The 18,112-nt window shown below is 58.5% G+C and overlaps 1 protein-coding gene across 1 annotated transcript in view; it reads right to left on the minus strand.

The window, feature by feature from the left end:
* Positions 1–47: 47 nt before the first annotated feature.
* The window catches only part of LOC111154835 (chromosome unknown C1orf167 homolog), an 18,891-nt gene continuing 826 nt past the window's right edge, over positions 48–18,112 (minus strand). The window contains 19 exon segments of the mRNA XM_022514764.1: positions 48–228; positions 230–267; positions 733–843; positions 1,139–1,274; positions 1,483–1,582; positions 1,725–1,812; positions 4,818–5,010; positions 5,875–6,019; positions 6,910–7,118; positions 7,840–7,994; positions 8,105–8,291; positions 9,862–10,048; positions 10,596–10,771; positions 12,521–12,565; positions 14,851–14,987; positions 15,659–15,866; positions 16,336–16,412; positions 16,573–16,926; positions 17,039–17,769. Of these exon segments, the coding sequence (XP_022370472.1) occupies positions 63–228; positions 230–267; positions 733–843; positions 1,139–1,274; positions 1,483–1,582; positions 1,725–1,812; positions 4,818–5,010; positions 5,875–6,019; positions 6,910–7,118; positions 7,840–7,994; positions 8,105–8,291; positions 9,862–10,048; positions 10,596–10,771; positions 12,521–12,565; positions 14,851–14,987; positions 15,659–15,866; positions 16,336–16,412; positions 16,573–16,926; positions 17,039–17,769 (3,443 nt within the window). The 3' untranslated portion in view covers positions 48–62.

An 18,112-nucleotide genomic window follows, 5' to 3' on the forward strand; every position in this document is an offset into this window, starting at 1 on the left:
GTGGCTTGAGCCTGCACTGCCCTGATGGGTGGGGCGCTGTTCCTTCCTTAGGGAGGCTGGGCTCAGTGTTGTTTTTCTTTCCAAGGGAACAAGTCACAACTACAGCTGGTCCCCTGCTCCGCCTCCAGTCCACCATGCACATGGGCTCGAGCAGCTTCCAGCCTACTCCCAGGGCTCCTGATGCCCGCCGGGCTCAGGGCTATCAGACTGCTGGTGGCTCCTCTTCTGGCCCCTTGCTGCCAGGTGCTGGCGCCACTTCTCAAAGACCTGGAATTAGGGAGGAGGAAGGAAAGGCTATTTGGCTCCCTCCTGGGTCTGCTGTCTGTGCTAGGCTAACACCTGTGCCCAGTTCCTTCTCTCCCTGGAGTGAATGGGCGACTCACCCCCCCCCTTCCCTCCGCCCTAGCCAGCCACCCAGCCAGCTCTAGCCCCAGGCCAAATGCCCAGGCTCAGAACAGATCTGATTTGTGATTTCGGAAGCTACGCTCAGAGCGGGGTGGCTAAGGGATGGGGCACTCAGGGACCCATACCCAACGTGGGCTAGTGTGAGTGGCAGACATGCTGTGGTCAAGGCTCGTGCCCACACCGAGTGGGTAGAACCGGGCTGAGCGCATGATCACCAGCTAAATGGGGACCCAAGCTGTGTTTTCTCTAATGGAACGGACACCTCCCCTGAAAATGGAGGGGCCCCAGCTCCAAAGAGCTGCTGAGGGGTGGGAGCTATCCCCATACCTGGATAAGGACCCGGCCACTTTCTTGCTGCTGTAATTGCTGAGCCACCCACAGCTGCAGAGCCCGCCGCCGCCACACACGCCAGGCCTGCGTCAGGTGCCACTGCCTCAGCTGTGGGAGGGGGGGTTAAGAGGGGCCCAGCCAGCCCCTGCTGCCCCCCTGCCCCCCTGCCCCTCTGCTGCGTCTTTCCCTTACAGCTCCGCAGCACCACGGAGAAGGGGCTGTGACAATGCGGGCGTCCCCTAAGGTGAGTTTGCAGATCCTTGCACCTGGCCCCAAGCTTTCAGACTTTGGTCCATACAGAGGCCAATATGCTTTGAGAGACTTCATTTCTAGGGGTTAGGGTTGAGGAGGAGGTGAGCTGCTAGATCAGCTTGAGGCTGGGGAGAGGGTGCCACCCACTCACCAGCGTCCGTGCCAGCTGCTCGGCACCCTGAACATCTACCCAGTGCCGCCATGCTGCTGCCAGGCTCCGGGCCCGCTGGGAGCCGTGGAGCCGGGAAAGCAGTGCCTCCCGGTGCCAGCGCTGCAGGTATTTCCTCCTGGTGGGGAGAAGCCCTGGCATGCACCCCGACAGCCAAGAGCATCAGGACCCCTTAATGACCAGGGAGAAGGGCAGATCCTCCAGGAGGGAGCAAGGAGGAGAGAGGGCCCAGCTCCCTCCCCGGCTGAGCCCTGCCCCGGTTGTGCCCCGCCCCGGCTGAGCCCCGCCCCGCCCCCGGGGCCCCGCGCACGCGCAGCTGCCCTTACCCCGGCTGTCTTTTAGCCGCCTCGCCTTGGCCTTGGAGGGGTGGGGCCTCAGAGTAGCGGTCTCCTCCTGGTCTCGTAGGGGGCCGGCCTTGGGCCTGGCCTGCGCACAAGGCAAAGCAGAGGGGGCGCTCTCTGCCGTCTGGAAAGAAAAGAAAATCTGTACCTAAAAAGGATTAGCCTCGTTGCTGGAAGCCGATTTCCAGGCCTGGGAGATGTCTGGCCCCAGGGACTGGTCTCCTTACTCTGAGCCCAGGAGACTTTTCTCGGCTTCCTTTGTCCCCCGTGGTTGTGGTGCTGGCTTGGGCCGGTCAGTGTCCCGTAGCCGTGGGCCTGAGGGAACAGCCAGAGAGGATAACCTGAACCCGATGGGCTTGGACCCCCTGCATCCCAGGCAACGTGGCAGGGTCCTTCCTGCCCTGCCCTGACCAGAAGCAGGGCCTCCTCCTGTGTGGCCCCGAGGCTCCCAGAGGAGGCAGGGAAGACACCTGCCCTTAGGGGGGCCATCAGCACACATCCCTGCTGCCTCCCCTGTCCTCAAAGCACGGCCGGGGGTGGAAGCGGAGGGGCGGACCCATCATGTACACCACTTGGTGAGGGCTCACCTGTGCCAGTGCAGTCCGTCCCCACTTGGGTTTTACAAAGCGAGATTACCTGCCTGACTCCGGAGCCCAAGCCCAGCTACGGCTCTGCTACAGACCAGGGGCTCTCAGAGGGCCTCTGTTGCATGGGGAGGCCTAATACCAGCTTGTGCCACTCGGGGAAGGCTGCCTGGGTGCATGTGTTCCTGTGGTAGAAACGGGGAGAGGGGCTGGAGCCAAGCACCCTGTTATTCTCCCCGGCATTTACTTTTGGTTTTGGTACACCTCTTTTTCTCCATCAGCACGGGGGATCCAGACTGCCTTTGCTGATAAGAATGGAATGTTAAGGGCATCTGGTTGGCTCAGTGGGTTAAAGCCTCTGCCTTCGGCTCCGGTCAGGATCCCGGGGTCCTGGGATTGAGCTGCGAGTTGGGCTCTCTGCTCAGCGGGGAGCCTGCTTCCCTCTCTCTCTCTGCCTGTCTCTCTGCCTACTTGTGATCTCTGTCAAATAAATCTTAAAAAAAAAAAAAAAAGAATGGAATGTTAATATTTTTAAACAGACCAAAAGTAAAATTGGCTTGTGACACAGATCTAGAAATAAAATGCCGAGTCCCCAGAAGCTGCTGTTGCCATCGCCCCCTGTGCGCATGAATGTATGGGTTCTGCAAATAACCAAAGCGAGGCCCTTTCAATTCCATTTTAAAAAACAATGTAGGGGCACCTGGGTGGCTCAGTCGGTTCAGTGTCTGACTCTTGATTTTGGTTCAGCTTATGATCTCAGGGTGGTGAGATGGAGCCCTGCCTCAGGCTCCGTGCTCAGTGTGGAATCTGCTTGATATTCTCGGTCCCTCTGCCCCTCCCCCTCACACACACGTACTCTCTTTCTCTAAATAGGATCTTTCATAAAAACAATTTAATCTTTTTTCTAAGAACCTTTCTAGAATCTATTACATGCTTCCTGGCATTCTGAAACAGGACTCTGGATGATTCCTGTACATCTTTAGGAACCTGCGCAGCCTGCCAGTAACTCTGGGGCTGTGTATCCTCCAGTGACATCCCTAGACTGCCATGCGGTGTCCATTCTTGGGCCTGGCTTCCATTGAGGCCTCTTCAGTCCTGTTTGCCATTAGGCTCTTGTCACCATTTGCAGGTGTCAGAACTAAATGCCTCCTTTTTTTCCTTTTTCTTTTAAAGGTTTTCTTTTCTTTTTAAGTACTCTGCACACCCAACATGGGACTCGAACTCACAACCCTGAGATCGAGACTCCCATGCTCCACCGACTAAGCCAGCCAGGCGCCCCAGAACTAAGTGCTTCGGGTCTGGAGAGGGACTGGTGGTTGTCTATGAGTGGAGGGAGTTATGAAAGAAACATTCCCTTTATACCTCCTGATTTTCCTGTAATGAGCAGGTTTATTTTTTCCGATAAAGAATAAAAGGGACTTGGCAAACAGTTGCTCCTAGGCAAACAGTTGCTCCTATCCCCATGTACCTGACCCTAGGCTGCACCAGGATACATATGAGTTCAGGTGTCTGTCTCCCTAACAGACTGTAACCACAGCATTTGTCTTTGTGCTGGGCTGGCACTTAGTAGGTGCTCAGTAAATGTTTGCCGATGGACCCAAAGATGGCAGGCTTCCAGAGCCGGGAGGCAGTTCTAGAACGTGGTAGGGGTAGTGTCCCTACCAATGGGTCCCCTGGATAAGCATCCAGCCACGCTTGTCACCATGGGCTGAAGCAAGCCGATTCTGAGGCCACTGGCCCACCCCACCTAGGCCGGCTCACCTGCTTCCACAGGGCTGGAGCTGGGGTCAGCGCTAGAAGGCGCCCTCTGCTGGCCACCCTGGGCCACTGCCCAAGGTCAACAGCACGGGCCTCCTGGGCCTTCCCCTGTGGTTCCAACCGCATACTGAGCAGCGCTGCCTGCCACTGGGCCCAGTGGGTCCACAGGAGGCGTCTGGACCCAGCCTGCTGGAACTGGGTGATGGCGGCTCGCTGGTCATGGGCCCTGGCTGCTGACTGGGCCCAGGCCTCTAGGATCCTGGGACAGAGGGAGGAGCCCACATGTGTGTGAAGCAGAAGGTAAACCCTTCCCAGCCAGTGCCCTGCTGGATCCTCCCCTCATCCCTCTTCTGGGGAAATTGGGTTAAAAGAGGCCCAGAGAGCAGCAGAACATCACACCCCAGGGACAGAGAGCGGCCAGTCTTGCTGTCTTTGCCTTGCTCTCCCTCACAGGAGCACTGTTTAATGAGCACCTGCCGTGTTTCTGAGCCCTGAGCCCAGTGCTCGCACGCATTCCCTAAGGCGGGCCTGTTATCCTCCTCTGTCCTTCAAAGACTTGCTCAGAGAGGGGTTGCTTTGCTGGAAAGTGCGGGTCTGGACTTGGACCCCAGGACAAGCTGCGGTGTCTGGGATCGCCTTTTCCTCTGACCCCAACTTCCCAAGCCCCATCGCCAGCCACCAAATACCCTCTACCTCTCACAACAGCAAGCCCAAGGCCTCAGAAACAGACTCAGCTGGAAGCACCGTGTGGGGCTGCCCGCAGGGCTCGGGCACCCACCTGCCACTCAGCTTCTGGGCAGCACAGGCTCGGCTGACCTGGCATAGGCAGGACTCACGCACCACTGAGTCTGGCACAGGGCCACTCTCTCTTCTGCCCGCCGGCAGGCCTCACAGCACCGGCCCAGAGCCGCTCGTTGTGCTATGAAGGCCTGCTGGGCCCGGGCCCTGCTCAGCTGCCTGTGCGCCCGGCCCCCCCACCGGCACGTAGCTTCTGCAGTAGGCCACGGAGGCCTGGGCCACATGCCATTCCTGTGCCCAGGCCTTGGCTGCTCGGGCATCCTGTCACGTGGCAAATGTGGCCCCCACGGCCTTTCTCGGGCCATCCTGAGAGGCTCCCATGGCCGGGACCACCCCTGTGTCTCTTTCAATTCCACGCCAGGTCTGGAAACGGCTGAAAAACAGGAGCAGAGGGAGGAGCCTAGCAGGCTTTTGGCGTCAAAAAGTCCCATTTATTCCAAATTGCATCCGCAAATCCCCCCACTAAGTGTCCTAGGTAATACATGGTTTTGCACACATAACTCTGTGCCTTCAGCACATAGGCACGATTGTGTAACGGGTCCAAGTGCCAGCTTTGGTCCAGGGCCTCCACACGTGCAGACGGACTCAGGAGGGCAGGTGTCCCCAGCATGGGAACCCAGCAGGTATGGGGCCAAGTCCTGGGGGAGCAATGAGGCCTGGTCGCCCCTCACAAGCCCACCCAGGGGCAGAAGGCTGGTGAGGGGAGCACAGTGTCCACTGTTCAGGTCTGAAAGTTTGGTATCGGCCACTGAGCCATCAACGGCCAGCCGCCCGCCGTGCGGGGACACCGTGAGAATCTGCGCATTTGTAGCTGAACGGTGGGAGAAAGCATCACCCGTTCCCGCTGCTTCTAACTATGCATGAGCGAGCGCTATACATTTTACTGGAACATCTCTATTTTCACGAAGAGTTCACTCATTTGGCAACTGTATAGAGCAGAACTTCCTTGTGCTCAACAAGACACGGACGTGATGTTGGGACACACGTAATGGTGGGTGTTGGAGGCGTGGACGTCCCCCACCCTTCCTGTGTCCCCTCAAACCAAAGGACTGACCTGGCCGGGAGTTGGAGACCCGGGGCTCATCAGGACATCAGTTAGGCGCCTCTCGAACAAAGCAGGTAAAGGAATCAATGGTCACAGGTCTATGGCTCCCTCGTTAGGTCCCCTGGACTTTATCTCTGTTTTTTCCAGAGTGGGGATAACCTCTCTCATCCTCCTACCCCCGGGCCCACCCACCTGTGAAGTAGACGCGGCTCTGGGGAGGGCCCTGGGTGTCTCCAATGAGCTGCCGCCTGCCGCCAGTCCTGGAACACGGACCCCCTCAAGGCCTGGAGATGGACCTGCACCCACGTCTGGCACCTGGCACGCAGGGACTGCTGCCCTGTGACCCGAGAGAGGCTGAGATGCCCCCGGGCCTTCATCCCAGCCCCGCCCCTCAGCCCCAGTATCTGTGGGCCCCTCCTCGGCCAGCCCTCTGCACGTGACCCAAGCAGGGACACAGGAGGCGCCCTAACCATCTGGGTTTAAGTGCTTGGGTTACAAGTGTCCTGTGACGAACAGGCCAACCCAGCTCACTGTTTTTCATTTCTTGGAAACGTTTAGGGATCAGGACAATTCATGTAAAAATCTAGATTTCCAGCTTTTCCTTGAAAACGAGGTCAGCATAACTGGACAACGATTGGGCTGGAGAAGCAGCTGTCCTCAGTGGACAGGACAGGAACTTTCCAGAACAACCAGGTCCCCACCCACCAGCTCCCTGATACGATGTGTTGGTGTAGTGGGAAGCCTCGGAAATGGCCCCCAGTGCTCCCCACCTCCTATGCTGGGCTCTGAGGACACCAGAACTCGGTGCTCAGTCCCGAGACTCCTGAAGGCCAAGTGAGGATAATGAGGATGAGGGTGAAGAAGATGGCGGTGGATGACGACAGCAACACCTACTAGGAACTGAGCTCTGAGCCAACAGTGGGGGATGGTGTCCTAGACTCCCCAGAATCAGCCTCTGGGGAGGGTGCTGCTGTGATCCCCATTTTACAGATGAGTAAGCTGAGGCTTGCAGAGGTTGTGCAGCTTGTGTAAGGTCCACACAGCTGGGGAATGGACGGGCAATGTCCAAGCCCCTGGTTCTGCTCTGCCTCCCCCCACCGCCGTCCTGGGTGTGCTCCATGACAGTCCCATCCCTGGACTCTGCTGGAGGGCACAAAACCCTGGGTCTCCCTGATGGACCTGGCCCTTCCCTCCCCCTCAGTGACCCGGCACTAGGCCCCGACTCACTCTGCCAGCAGGAGTGCCAATGGTGAAGGGCACCTCGGACCCGTGTGTGGGCCCGTGCCCGAACCCACTGCTCCACCTCTCGCCCCTGCGCCAGCCTTCGCCGCCACAAGCCCAGCGCGGCCCTGCAGCTCCGGTCCCAGGCCCAGGCAACCGCCAGCTCTCTCTGGGCCCCCTGGGCTGTGGCCCAGTGGCTCCAGCTGAGGAGGATGCTAGGAAGGGTGGGGAGGGGAGCGTCCACTCTGAGGATGGTCATTGCCACCCTGGGCTCTCCCAGCCATCCCCTCCCTCAGGAGCTTGGAGGGGGGACTTTTCTCCCTGTTTCCATCATGGGGGAGCGTGGCTTGCTGGGGACTGGACTGCTCAAATGCTACTCCGAGTGTTATAACAACAGGTTAGGGATGAGATGGGATCACGGACCCCAAGTCCTGAGTTCAGCCACTAGCGATCAACACTGTTATGAACTGAGTGCTTACTATGTGCCAGGCACTGGGCTAGGGGATTATATGCCCCTACCTTGTTGATGCCCACTGGAGTGACTACTGTTATCATTCCCATACAAACGGAGAGATGGAGACACAGAGAGGTTAAGCAACTTGCCCAAGATCACAGAGCTAGGGAGGGGCAAAGCTGGGATTAGAACCCAGGTGGACCCAAGCATTGTGCTGCAGATAAATGAATGAACGAACCACAGCTACGAAGTCTCTGGGAGAAACGACTGGCAGGCTGGGAGGGCAGGAGAAATCCAGAGGACCTGAATCTCGGTTCCAACGGATTGGAGCGTGGGGTGGGAGCCCTCTGGGAGGCAGACCCCAAAGGGATGTAGGAGTAATGGGAGTCAAGAGTCAAGGAGTAATGGGAAGGGGACTGGGAACAGGATGTCCACAGAGTGGTGGGCGGCGTGGCTCACCCACCATGAGGAGGGATCCCTACCGCCTCTGAAGAGTACACCGGTGCCACCTTGCTGCACCCCGGGAGTGCTGAGCCCGCACCTGCCAGGGCAGAAGGCACTGTGCCCTCTGCCGTTGCCCAGATGCCCACAGAAGCCTCAGTGGGAGGGTCTCCAAGAGGGCGGGGGTCCTGGAAGCCTGGGGAAGGAGGAAGGAAGTCTTGGATCCTCGGGCCCTGCCCTGTCTCCACTGTCTCCTCCCACCTGTCCCCCACCCACCCCAGCCCATTCCCACCCCCTGCCCCTCACCTTCTCTAGTGAGCTTCGGGGTGGGCTGCCGTCCAGCAGTGGCTCCCCTCCCGGGATGCTGCCCAGGAGCTCCGGGGCCAAGGTGGTCCTGGCACTGTCTGACGAGGTGCTCAGACCCCACACCTTCAAATGCCACCCCCTCAGGATATGCCGAATCACCTGCCGCCTCATGCCCTGGAGGAAGGAGCTACAGGAAGGGGCAGGTGAATCCCCGGGGCCCCAGCCTCACCCCGAGGCTGATGGGACTGCCAAGCAGGTGCTGCCCCCAGCCGGGTCTCTGCCAGAGCTGATCTGGAAGGGGCCACCCATGCCAAACACCAGGCTAGAGCATCACCTTGCAAGCCAGCCACATAGGGGACTACGTGGGGGGCTCCAAGACGTACTCATGCCCACTGGGGTCTCACCCCCCGGAGATTCTGACTTGGCAGTCCAGCTGCGGCCTGGGCTTCCTGACTTTTCCAGGGCTCCCAGAGTGACTCTCATGAGCATCTAAGGCTGAGGCCACTGCTTTCTACACCTGTATCAGCTCGAGATCATTGCCACACTCCTGATGGGACACGGAGCTGGGCCCCAGACCCAAGGACCCCGGACTCAGGGGACCACGCGTATGGCCACATCAGTACTTCTGCCTCTGCTCAGTTATGTAGATAGGGAAACTGAGGCCTGGTGGAAGGTCATTTCCCCAAACTCCAAATAGCAGAAGATGGGGGAATCCAAAAGCTTATTTTAGAGCACAGGACAGCCCCAGCTATGTCGGAAGGAGATACCGACTGTTCCCTGGTGCCCAAAGGCTAGAGGGTGGACTACAGGAGGGAGAGCTACATTCTGAGGGATCACGGTGAACTGACTTCCCTGGGAATTCTAGGGGCTTCATTCAAAGAGACAGAGGGTCCAAGTGGACCAAGTGGGTGTGGGACGATGGATACTTGGCATGTGGCTTTGTCTTTTTTAAGATTTTATTTATTTGAGAGAGAGAATGCGCACATGAATGGGGGGAGGGGCAGAGGGAGAAGCAGGCTCCCCAATGAGCAGGAAGCCTGACCTGGGGCTTGATCTCAGGACCCCGGGATCACGCCCTGAGCCAAAGACAAACACTTAACTGACTGAGCCACCCAGGCATCCCACTATGGGGCTTTCAACTTATCCCTGCAACCGCTGGCTTACATTCTGCTTGACATTCCACCAGGGCGGCAGGCCCCTCCTGACCCCCATCACCCCCTCCCCCGCAGCCACCAGTCCGGAGTCTGGGTCCCAGCACTTGTAGAAAAGCAACAGCGACCAAAAGAGTTGCTCCTAACTCACAGTGTGATTTCAAGCAAGCTGCTCGGCCCTCTGAGCCTCAGTTTCTCTAGCTCTATAATGAGGCAGACAGGGGCACGGGACCATTCCTCCAACCTGCCAGACCACGGCAATGCAGGCACGGCTCCTGCCACCAGGGGGCTCCCACCCATCCTGGAGAAGAGCAAGCAAGCTCCTGTGTTCACAAGCTCTTGTGTGAACAAGCGTTTGCGTCCCCGGCTAACCCATGGCTCCCACAGCTCGCTCTCTGCTCAGTCACTGTCTTCCAGGCCCCTGGGCCACCTCCCCGAGCCCTGCACCAGTATCACAGCGTGCTGGGCCCGGGGAGGGGGGGTGCCTTCTGCAAGAGCCTGGGGAAGAGCAGGACCCGGCCCATCCCCCATGGGGCACTTCCCAGGGCTCAGCTCCACTCACATGCCCCCCCCCCAACCCTGGGTCACAGGCTTGCAGACACCTACTCAGCCCTCTGGCGCTGGGACAGCCGTGTCCTCCAGAGCAGCAGCACCCGGTGCAGGGCCAATCTCTTGCAGGCTTCCTGCAGGTTGCACCCCCCTTGCTCCGGGGGCAGCCCCTGGGTCTGAGCCATGACCCCCAGGCCCTGGGCTGTGGCCCCTCCGGGCGCCGAGCTGCAGAGGGCTGTGTTCCCTAAGGAGCCGTCAAAGGGTGAATCAGCCGCATCCCCAGTGACCTCCTTCCACCCAAAAGCCCTTCCTTGGTGGAACCTGTGGCAGCCTCAGCCCGCCTCACCCCTCCTTAGGAGCTCCCCTCCCAGGCAATGCCCCCACCCACTGCCTCCAAATCCTCCCCTCCAAGACACCTCGGAGATCCCATCTTCCCCTATCAGATCCTGGGGGAGGGAAACAAGGGCTGTGAATTATCTCCCAGATCAGGAACTTCTGAGAGAAGCGACCACATCCCCTCCTAGCAGAAGATGGAACAAAGTCTCTTGCTTAGAGCAGCTCATGACCCGGAGTGAGGATGGGGCCCAGCCAAGGCCTGCCCGCTCTGGGGACCCCTCCTGGACCCTCCTGGGCCGTCAGACTGCACCCCCCAGAATGCTCCGGGTACTACCATCCCCCATCACGAGAAGCCATCAGTTCCCCTGGGGCCCACCACAGAAGGAGCTTAGGTGACAACGTTTGCTGGGGTGGGAGGGAAAGGGAGCCCCTCGGCCTGCCCCTCACTCGCTCACCGGCCTTCTGGCGGCAGACGGACAGCTGGGTCACCTTCGCTCCATCTGAGGCCCGGAGCTGTTTCATCCACATCCACTGTTGCAGACATAACCTCAGGGTCCCTGCCCGGTGGCGGGCCAGGCGGTCCCGGTACCGGGCGGCTCTTAGCATGAACTTCTGCCAGGCCCCAAAGCACCTGGGGAGCCAAGAGAAGGTGCTGGTACTAGTAGTAATGACGGCAGCGACAGCCACCTGCCCTGTGCCACTGCTGAGGCCGGGGACAAGCCCCTTCACACTCTGAACCTGTTCAGGCCACCACGCCCTCACCCCCGGGTGCCCGGATGGCCTCAGCAGCCTCCTGTCTGGCCTCCCACATCCACTCAGGGCCCCTCCAGGCAGTGGCGGCTCCGTGGCCAGAGTGATCTTTCCCCAAGCTCAAATGCCGTCATCTTATTCCCCTGCTGAAAACCTCCAGCGCCAACCCCCCCGCCCCCCTGCCTTGCGCTTAGGACAGAATGTCAGCTCCTCAACACCACCTACAAGGCCATGCGTGATCTGGCCCCCGCATGCCTTTCCATCATCACCTTAAACCCTCCCCTGTCCCCCAGGCTCCCCACCTTGGGCTACCAAGGTGTCCTTTGAGTTTCCCACACTCCCCTGTCACGGGCCTTTGCCTGCGCCATTCCCTTGCCCAGTGCTCTCCTGCCGGCTCTCCCTCAATGGGCCAAGCATTCACCCTCACATCTCCGTGAAACTGTGGTCAAGCTCAAAGTTCTCCTAGGAAACGGCACTGGTGGGGGACGGGGGCACCTAGGTGGCTCAGTGGGTGAAACATCTGCCTTGGGCTCGGGTCGTGATCCCGGGGCCACACGTGGGGCTCTCTGCTCTCAGCTGGGAGCCTGCTCCTCCCTCTCCCTCTGTGCTCTCCCTCCTTCCCTCTCTCTCTCAAATAAATAAAAATAAAATCTTTAAAAAAGAGAGAAAAAGCTACACGGGGGAATGCAGTCAGCAGGAATCAGACCCAGGGAAACTCTACTCAACCAGCAGCCTGGTTTCCTCCACAGATAAATTGCAAAGAAAAACAAAAACCCAAAAGACTAGAAGGGACATCAGAGCTCAAAAAGACCTTAACGGCTTATCCACCAACTTTAACATAAGGACTTTATTTGGATCCCGGTTCAAACAAGCTCTAACAGAATGTGCACCTGTAAAACAGTGGGAAATGTAAAGTCTGACCAGATGTTTTTTGGCATTAAGCAATTAATGTTCACTTTTAAGCGTGATCATGGCACGGGGGTTATGTCGTTGAAAAGATTTCCTATCTTTTAGAGACGTTGCAGAAGTATTTACGGGTGAAACGGTACGATAGGGGGGCTTTAAAATAACGTAGGGGGAGCAATTGGGGTATGGATGAAACAGGGTTTTCAGGAGGTGATTTTCCTTTTCTTTCTCTTTTTAAAATATTTTATTGGTTTATTTTTTAAAGAGAAAGAGAGCATGAGCAGGAGGGGCAGAGGGAGGGGGAGAGAGAGAAGCTCCTGGGGACTCCACGCTGAGCCCAACACGGAGCCCGATCCCAGGACCCTGAGATGGTGACCTGAGCTGAAACCAAGAGCCAGACACGCAACCCACTGCCCCACCCGGGCGTCCCCAGGAGGTGATTTTCTTGAAGCTGGGTGATGGGCACACTGGGGGTTAGTATCTATTTTCTTTACTTTCGTGTAAGATGTAAATGTCTCATCGTAAAAAATTAACACAGGAAAAACCCTCTTACGGGACTGTGTTCCTTCCCCTCATAACACTTTAACTTAGGGCGCACCCACTGTGATGGCCATGCTTCCTGGAGGGGGGCTGGGGGCGGCCAGCACCGAGCTCTGCTGAGGACCAAACCCCTCTGCCTCAAGGAAGGGGGTCCCCACTCCCACCTTCTTCCGCTCCTCCCTACCTGCCGAGCCAGGCTCTCCGCTGCTCAGGGTCCGGAGAGGCTCCCCTGGGTGCACATGTCACAGGAGAGCACGGGGCTAGGGGCGGCCTCCCCCTCCTCTGAGTCCTCAGTGCGACCTGGGAGGCCTCTCTCTGGACCCCCCTCTCCTGCCAGGCCCATTCCTTCAGATGGAACCACAAGAGGAAGACTGAAGAGCGAGAAGAGAGAGAGTAGGGAGGATCAGGACAGGAGGAGGCTCTGTTGTTCCCTGTCTCTGTGTGTCCGTTTTCCCCGTGAGTGAGTGATGTCTGAGGGACCCTCTGGTTCGAACACTCAAACTTCTGTAGGACCTGAATTAGCATCGGGACATGAATACAGGATGTGCACCTCTCATACTGTGTGCCCTTGAGCTGGTCACTTAACTTCTCTGTGCCTCACTTTCCCCAACCGTACACTGGGCACAAAGCCTTGCCCAGGTCCCTGGACGCTCAAATGAGATCGTGTCTGGGAAGCTGTCCCAGGAGATGCTCAGTAAACATTCATTTGTGCGGGAGCCGCAGCCCTGCCCAGTGTGGGTGCTCGGGGCCAGCCCCGCTCCCTCTCCCCTGTTTTCCTGGGGCCTGTGGGGGCCCACAGCTCACCAGCCAGTTGTTGTAAGACCTGCAGCATCTGCTCTACCCCATCGCCTCCAGCTGGTCTCGGCCAGGCTCCTGCCTCCTCCCTCGGACTCCCTGGACTGCAAGTGAAGTTGCCCAGAGAGAGGAAGCGATGACCTGGGTTGGGCTGAGGGAGAGCGCACAGTCCCAGCCTGGCCACCTGGCCGCCACCCACCACGGCATGTGCACAGGTGCGATGAGCTGCCCCTCCCCGACCCCGTTCTCTCCAGGTCATCCCTGATTATGGAAGCAACTTGGGGGGAGATTCTGCCTTTGTTTCATTCTTTTTTTTTTTTTTTTAAGATTTTTAAAATTTATTTGACAGAGAGCGAGCACAAGTCGGGGGAGCAGCAGGCAGAAGGAGAAGGAGAAGCAGGCTCCTCGATGAGCGGGGAGCCCGATGCAGGGCTCGATCCCAGGACCAGGGGATCATGACCTGAGCCAAAGGCAAACGCTTGACGACTGAGCCATGCAGGTGCCCCTGTTTCACTCTCTTCAATCTTGTTTGAATTTTAAATTTATTTTTTCTTTCTCTTTTAAAGATTTTTTTTTTTTTAAGATTTTATTTATTTATTTACTTGACAGAGAGAGATCACAAGTAGAGTAGACAGAGAGGCAGGCAGACAGATAGAGAGAGAGAGGGAAGCAGGCTCCCTGCTGAGCAGAGAGCCCGATGCGGGACTCGATCCCAGGACCCTGAGATCATGACCTGAGCCGAAGGCAGCGGCTTAACCCACTGAGCCACCCAGGCGCCCCTCTTTTAAAGATTTTATTTATTTCACAGACAGAGATCACAAGTAGGCGGAGAGGCAGGCAGAGAGAGAGGGGGAAGCAGGTTCCCCGCTGAGCAGAAAGCCTGATGTGGGGCTCGAACCCAGGACCCTGAGATCTTGACCTGAGCTGAAGGCAGAGGCCTTGACCCACTGAGTCACCCAGGTGCCCCTTCAATCCTGTTTGGATTCTTACCGCAAACATGTATTCAAGCAAATGGCATTTGAATAATTATTTTAAACACGTTTGTTTCATTTTTAAGGAGGAACAAAACCCTTACTTTGCTGTAGCGGACGACTGAGGGAATGGAGAGGAAATGGCCAACTTGAATTTCACTAAGCACTATCTGTTTATTTCAGCATGTTTTTTGGATGAAATATTTATTGATTCTCACTTTGAGCGGTGGTAAAATACACAATACATGAAACTTACCGTCTTAACCATCTCTAAGTGCGCGGTTCGGTCGTGCTCAGTAATTGTACAACATTTCACTGTTTTTCCTTCTGTATCGTTTCATGTGCACGAAAAATACCTTACACATCATTTTTTAGCCTTTCCCCCCATCTAACATAGCACAACCATTTATCCTCGTCACTAAAAATCCCATGCAAATACCAGGAAATTGCTTCTAGGAAGGGGGATACGTGGGGAAGGGCGGTGAAAGGTTCAGATAACTATCTGGGGGTGTTTTTTTGAATCAAGCACGTGTGACTGTTCCGATCAGAAATAACGCCAGTAAGAGGCAGGTGTGAATAATGCGGCTGTGGACGTACTGTTGTACAAATCTTTGTCCACTTCATCCTCATTCTCTTGTGGGGGGAGCCAGGAGGGGGTTGGGCATTGAGGCAGGAAGCAGGGAAGGGGAGGCCACCCGAACTGCCCAGGCCACACCGACCAATGCGCCACAGGGTTGTCCAGGACTACCTGCTTCTCCTGATGGGGTCTGCCACTGGCTCCCTTCCTGAGGGGCCTTGGCCTTGTCCTGCCCCAGAGGGTGGGGGTCCCGGCCCAGTCTGGACGTGGGGCTGCCCCTGCTTCTGCTGTAGAGTCCGGTTTCTCCACTGGGGAAGAGAGAGGGAAAGAAGGATGTCAGCGGCAGCCTCAAACCCCAAGAGGAGGCACCTGGATGGGATGTGGGGACAGAAATGTCCGACCACAGAGCCTTCGGTCTTAACCTGCAGACTGCCCGGCCCCTTTGGGAATAAATGAATGAATGCAGAGAAAGAGCCCAAGACGCAGTGCTTTCCTTGAGAGGCAACATCGGGAGCTGGGCCCTCCCAGAGCACCCCCTTTCCCAAGGAGGGAAGAACACAGACGTGTCTTGCCAGCCCTGGCTAGCTAACCAGTAGTAAAAGACAGCAACCACCCATAAGGCGGAGCACTTGCTATGTGCTAAGTAGGGTTCTAAGTCCTTTCTCTGTATTAATTTAACCTCACAACAACCCTGAGAGGTAGGTACTATTATTATCATCCCCTTTTGGAGCGAAAGAAACTAAGGCACAGAGAGGTTAAGCAACCTGCCCAAAGTCACACAGCAAGAAATTGTGGAACCAAGAAAGTAGTGGAGGCAGGATGTGATCTCAAGCAGAGCTGGTGCAGGTGTCTGGGTGGCCCTCCACCTGCTCTCCCGCAGATCACTCAGGAGATGCAGAACAGGTGCCCAGGGGAACGCCCTCCCCCAACATACGAGCCTTTCATCACCGCCCCATGGCCCAACCGGGAGGCCGCTGACCTTCTGGAAGCTCTGGGCCAGCAGGGCCTGAGTGTGTCGCTGCCACGCCACCTCCAGCTGGGCCTCCCGGAGCCGTGGAGCCCGGCGAAGCGCCCACAGGCCTCTGCCCAGCAGCTGCTGGTGGCCCAGGGCCACTGCTGCAGCCTCCGTCCGGCGTTTCTGCACCAAGTGCCACCACGCTCTGAAACATCTGGAGAGCCACTGCCGGCTAGGGCCGGACCGGGGCTGATCAGGGGGGTGGGCCCCACGAAGCAGCTGGGGGCCGCGCCCCACCCGGGGCACCTGCCCAGCCCTGATGCCCCATGCTGCGGCAGGAAGACCGGCTGCGGGCTGGAACAACACCCTCTGTTGGTGGCCAGCCCAGGAAGTCCTGGCCAGGAAAGCTCCCGGAGCCTCAGAGTGCCTCCTGGATGGCCAAGAGTGCCAGACAGCCTTAGTGGTTACAGACTCCCAGCAGCAGCAACAGCAGTCCCCATGTCCCTGTCCCTGGGGCCAGGGAGGGCCCTTGCGTTCCCCAGCAGGGGTGGTGGGAAGGGAGTCCCCTCCCCGGAAGTCCCGCGAGGACCTGCCGCCAGGGCCTGACCTCCATCAGAGGCTCGTCCCCCCTGGCCCAGGCAAATGGGGGAGCAGTTCTCCCAGGAGGGTGGCCAGCCCCCACCCCCATCCCATGGCCTCACCGGGCTGTCTCGGACTCCAGGCTCAGCACGTTTCGGGCTTTTTTCTTGGAAAGCCAAAAGACATGACAGTTCTCAGGCTGAGGAGCGAGCAGGACAGGACATGCTCTGCCATGCCTGCCTGCCCAACAGGGTAGTGGCAGCGAGCTGGCCATGAGAGTTCCCGGGAGAAGCCCTCCGGGGGTCCCCCAGTTCCCATGCCCAGCCTCCTCTGGCCTCCACCTGCACAATGATCCTTACTGGGGCTGTGTCCTGCGGGCAGGAAGCCACGCTGTCTTCCTCCTTGGGGACCTGCTCCTGTGGAGTCAACTCTCCTCCTTCCCGCCTGGGTGGGACACCCCAGGCAGCCCAGGAGCCGGCCGAAGAGCAGAGTCTGGCCTCCTTGCTGCCCGCACCTTGAGGGAGCCAGGGCGCTCCCCTCTGCCCGCTGCTGTATGTCAGACGCAGGGAGAAGTTCTCTCCTTGCCTCAGGGGCTTGGCCTGAAGGTCGCCCTGCTTAGGGTCAAGGAAATCCCCAGTCAGGATCCCCAGCATGGTCTCTAGGGACACAGGCTTCCTGCTTGCCTGAGAGTCTGAAAGGGCAGCCTGGGTCCCCTGTGTCTCTGGGAAATGCACAGTTTCCCTGAGACCTGGTAGGTAGGTGTTCCTCCCTCCCATCCCAGGAAGCAGGCACAGGTTGGCTGGACGGGGGGTGGGCAGGGAGTACCTGGCCATTGCTGGGTTCTTGGCACACCTGGCACCTGAGATGGTTGACTGCGCGCTCCAGGTGTCGCACGGAGGCCAGCAGCTGGCGGATGGCCGTTTGGGATGGGGTCCGAGCCTGGCTCTGGACAGGGACGGTCAGGTCTTCCAGGGTGAGGGGTTTCCCTCTGAGCCCAGAGGGCCAGCTCCCCAGGCCACACCAGGGTCTGGAGCCTGGCCGTGTGTGCCCACTGAAAGGACCAAAGCCTGCATCAGGCTGGACATCTGGGCCGGGGATGTCTGTGGCCAGCAGCTGGGACTGTCTCAGGCTGGACCACGGGCAAGCCAGTGATCCTTGAGGGCGAGGCCTTCCCTGAGGTGTCAGGCGGGGCCAGAGGCGGTGGCTGATGGGACTTCTGCCCTGAGCCGAGCTGGTCCCCCTCATGCTCAGGTTACTCTGCTGGATGGCGAACTCTCTGGCCCTCCCCCGGGGCGTGCCGGCGGGGGGCTGCAGGTTACTCTGCTGTTGCAAGCTTGCGTTCATCAGCTGGCCAGCCGTGCCCTTCAGGACGGGGCTCAGGTCGGGGCTCGGTTGTCCAGCCAGGTTGGTCTGGACTTGGCAAGGCTCCTGGCACAGCACGGCCCCTGGGGAGGGGGTGATGGCAGGCCCTCCCCTCTGGGCCTGGCTCGCGAGCACCCACCGGCCATGGCCGCTGCCCAGGCCGACACCTGGGCTCTTCAGGAATCTCCGCTGCTCTAAAGAGAAGAGAGACAGTCGTGCCCTGGGGAGGAGCTGGTGGTTGGGGCTCGGGTGGGTTAGGGGTGCTGGTCAGAGACAGGGCCCCAGGTGGGGGGCTCAGGACTCCCCCAGTGGACCAAGGGGTGGTCTGACTCGGTGCCTGGCTGCAGGGAGCAGGGCTGGGGTCCGGGCAGGGAGGAAGGGAGCGGGAAGCGGGGGGACAGGAATGAGGCTGTTGAGGGCATCCCAGGTGAGAGATGACAGGGCTGGGATCAGGGGTGGCAGGGATGGAGGAGGGAATTTGGAGACAAATTCGGATCTGCTGTGGAGGCTCGGAACGGGGGGGGGGGGGGGGGGGGG

Source organism: Enhydra lutris, unplaced genomic scaffold, assembly GCF_002288905.1.
Source record: "Enhydra lutris kenyoni isolate GAN:26980312 unplaced genomic scaffold, ASM228890v2 scaffoldscaffold38, whole genome shotgun sequence".
Classification (NCBI taxonomy): domain Eukaryota; kingdom Metazoa; phylum Chordata; class Mammalia; order Carnivora; family Mustelidae; genus Enhydra; species Enhydra lutris.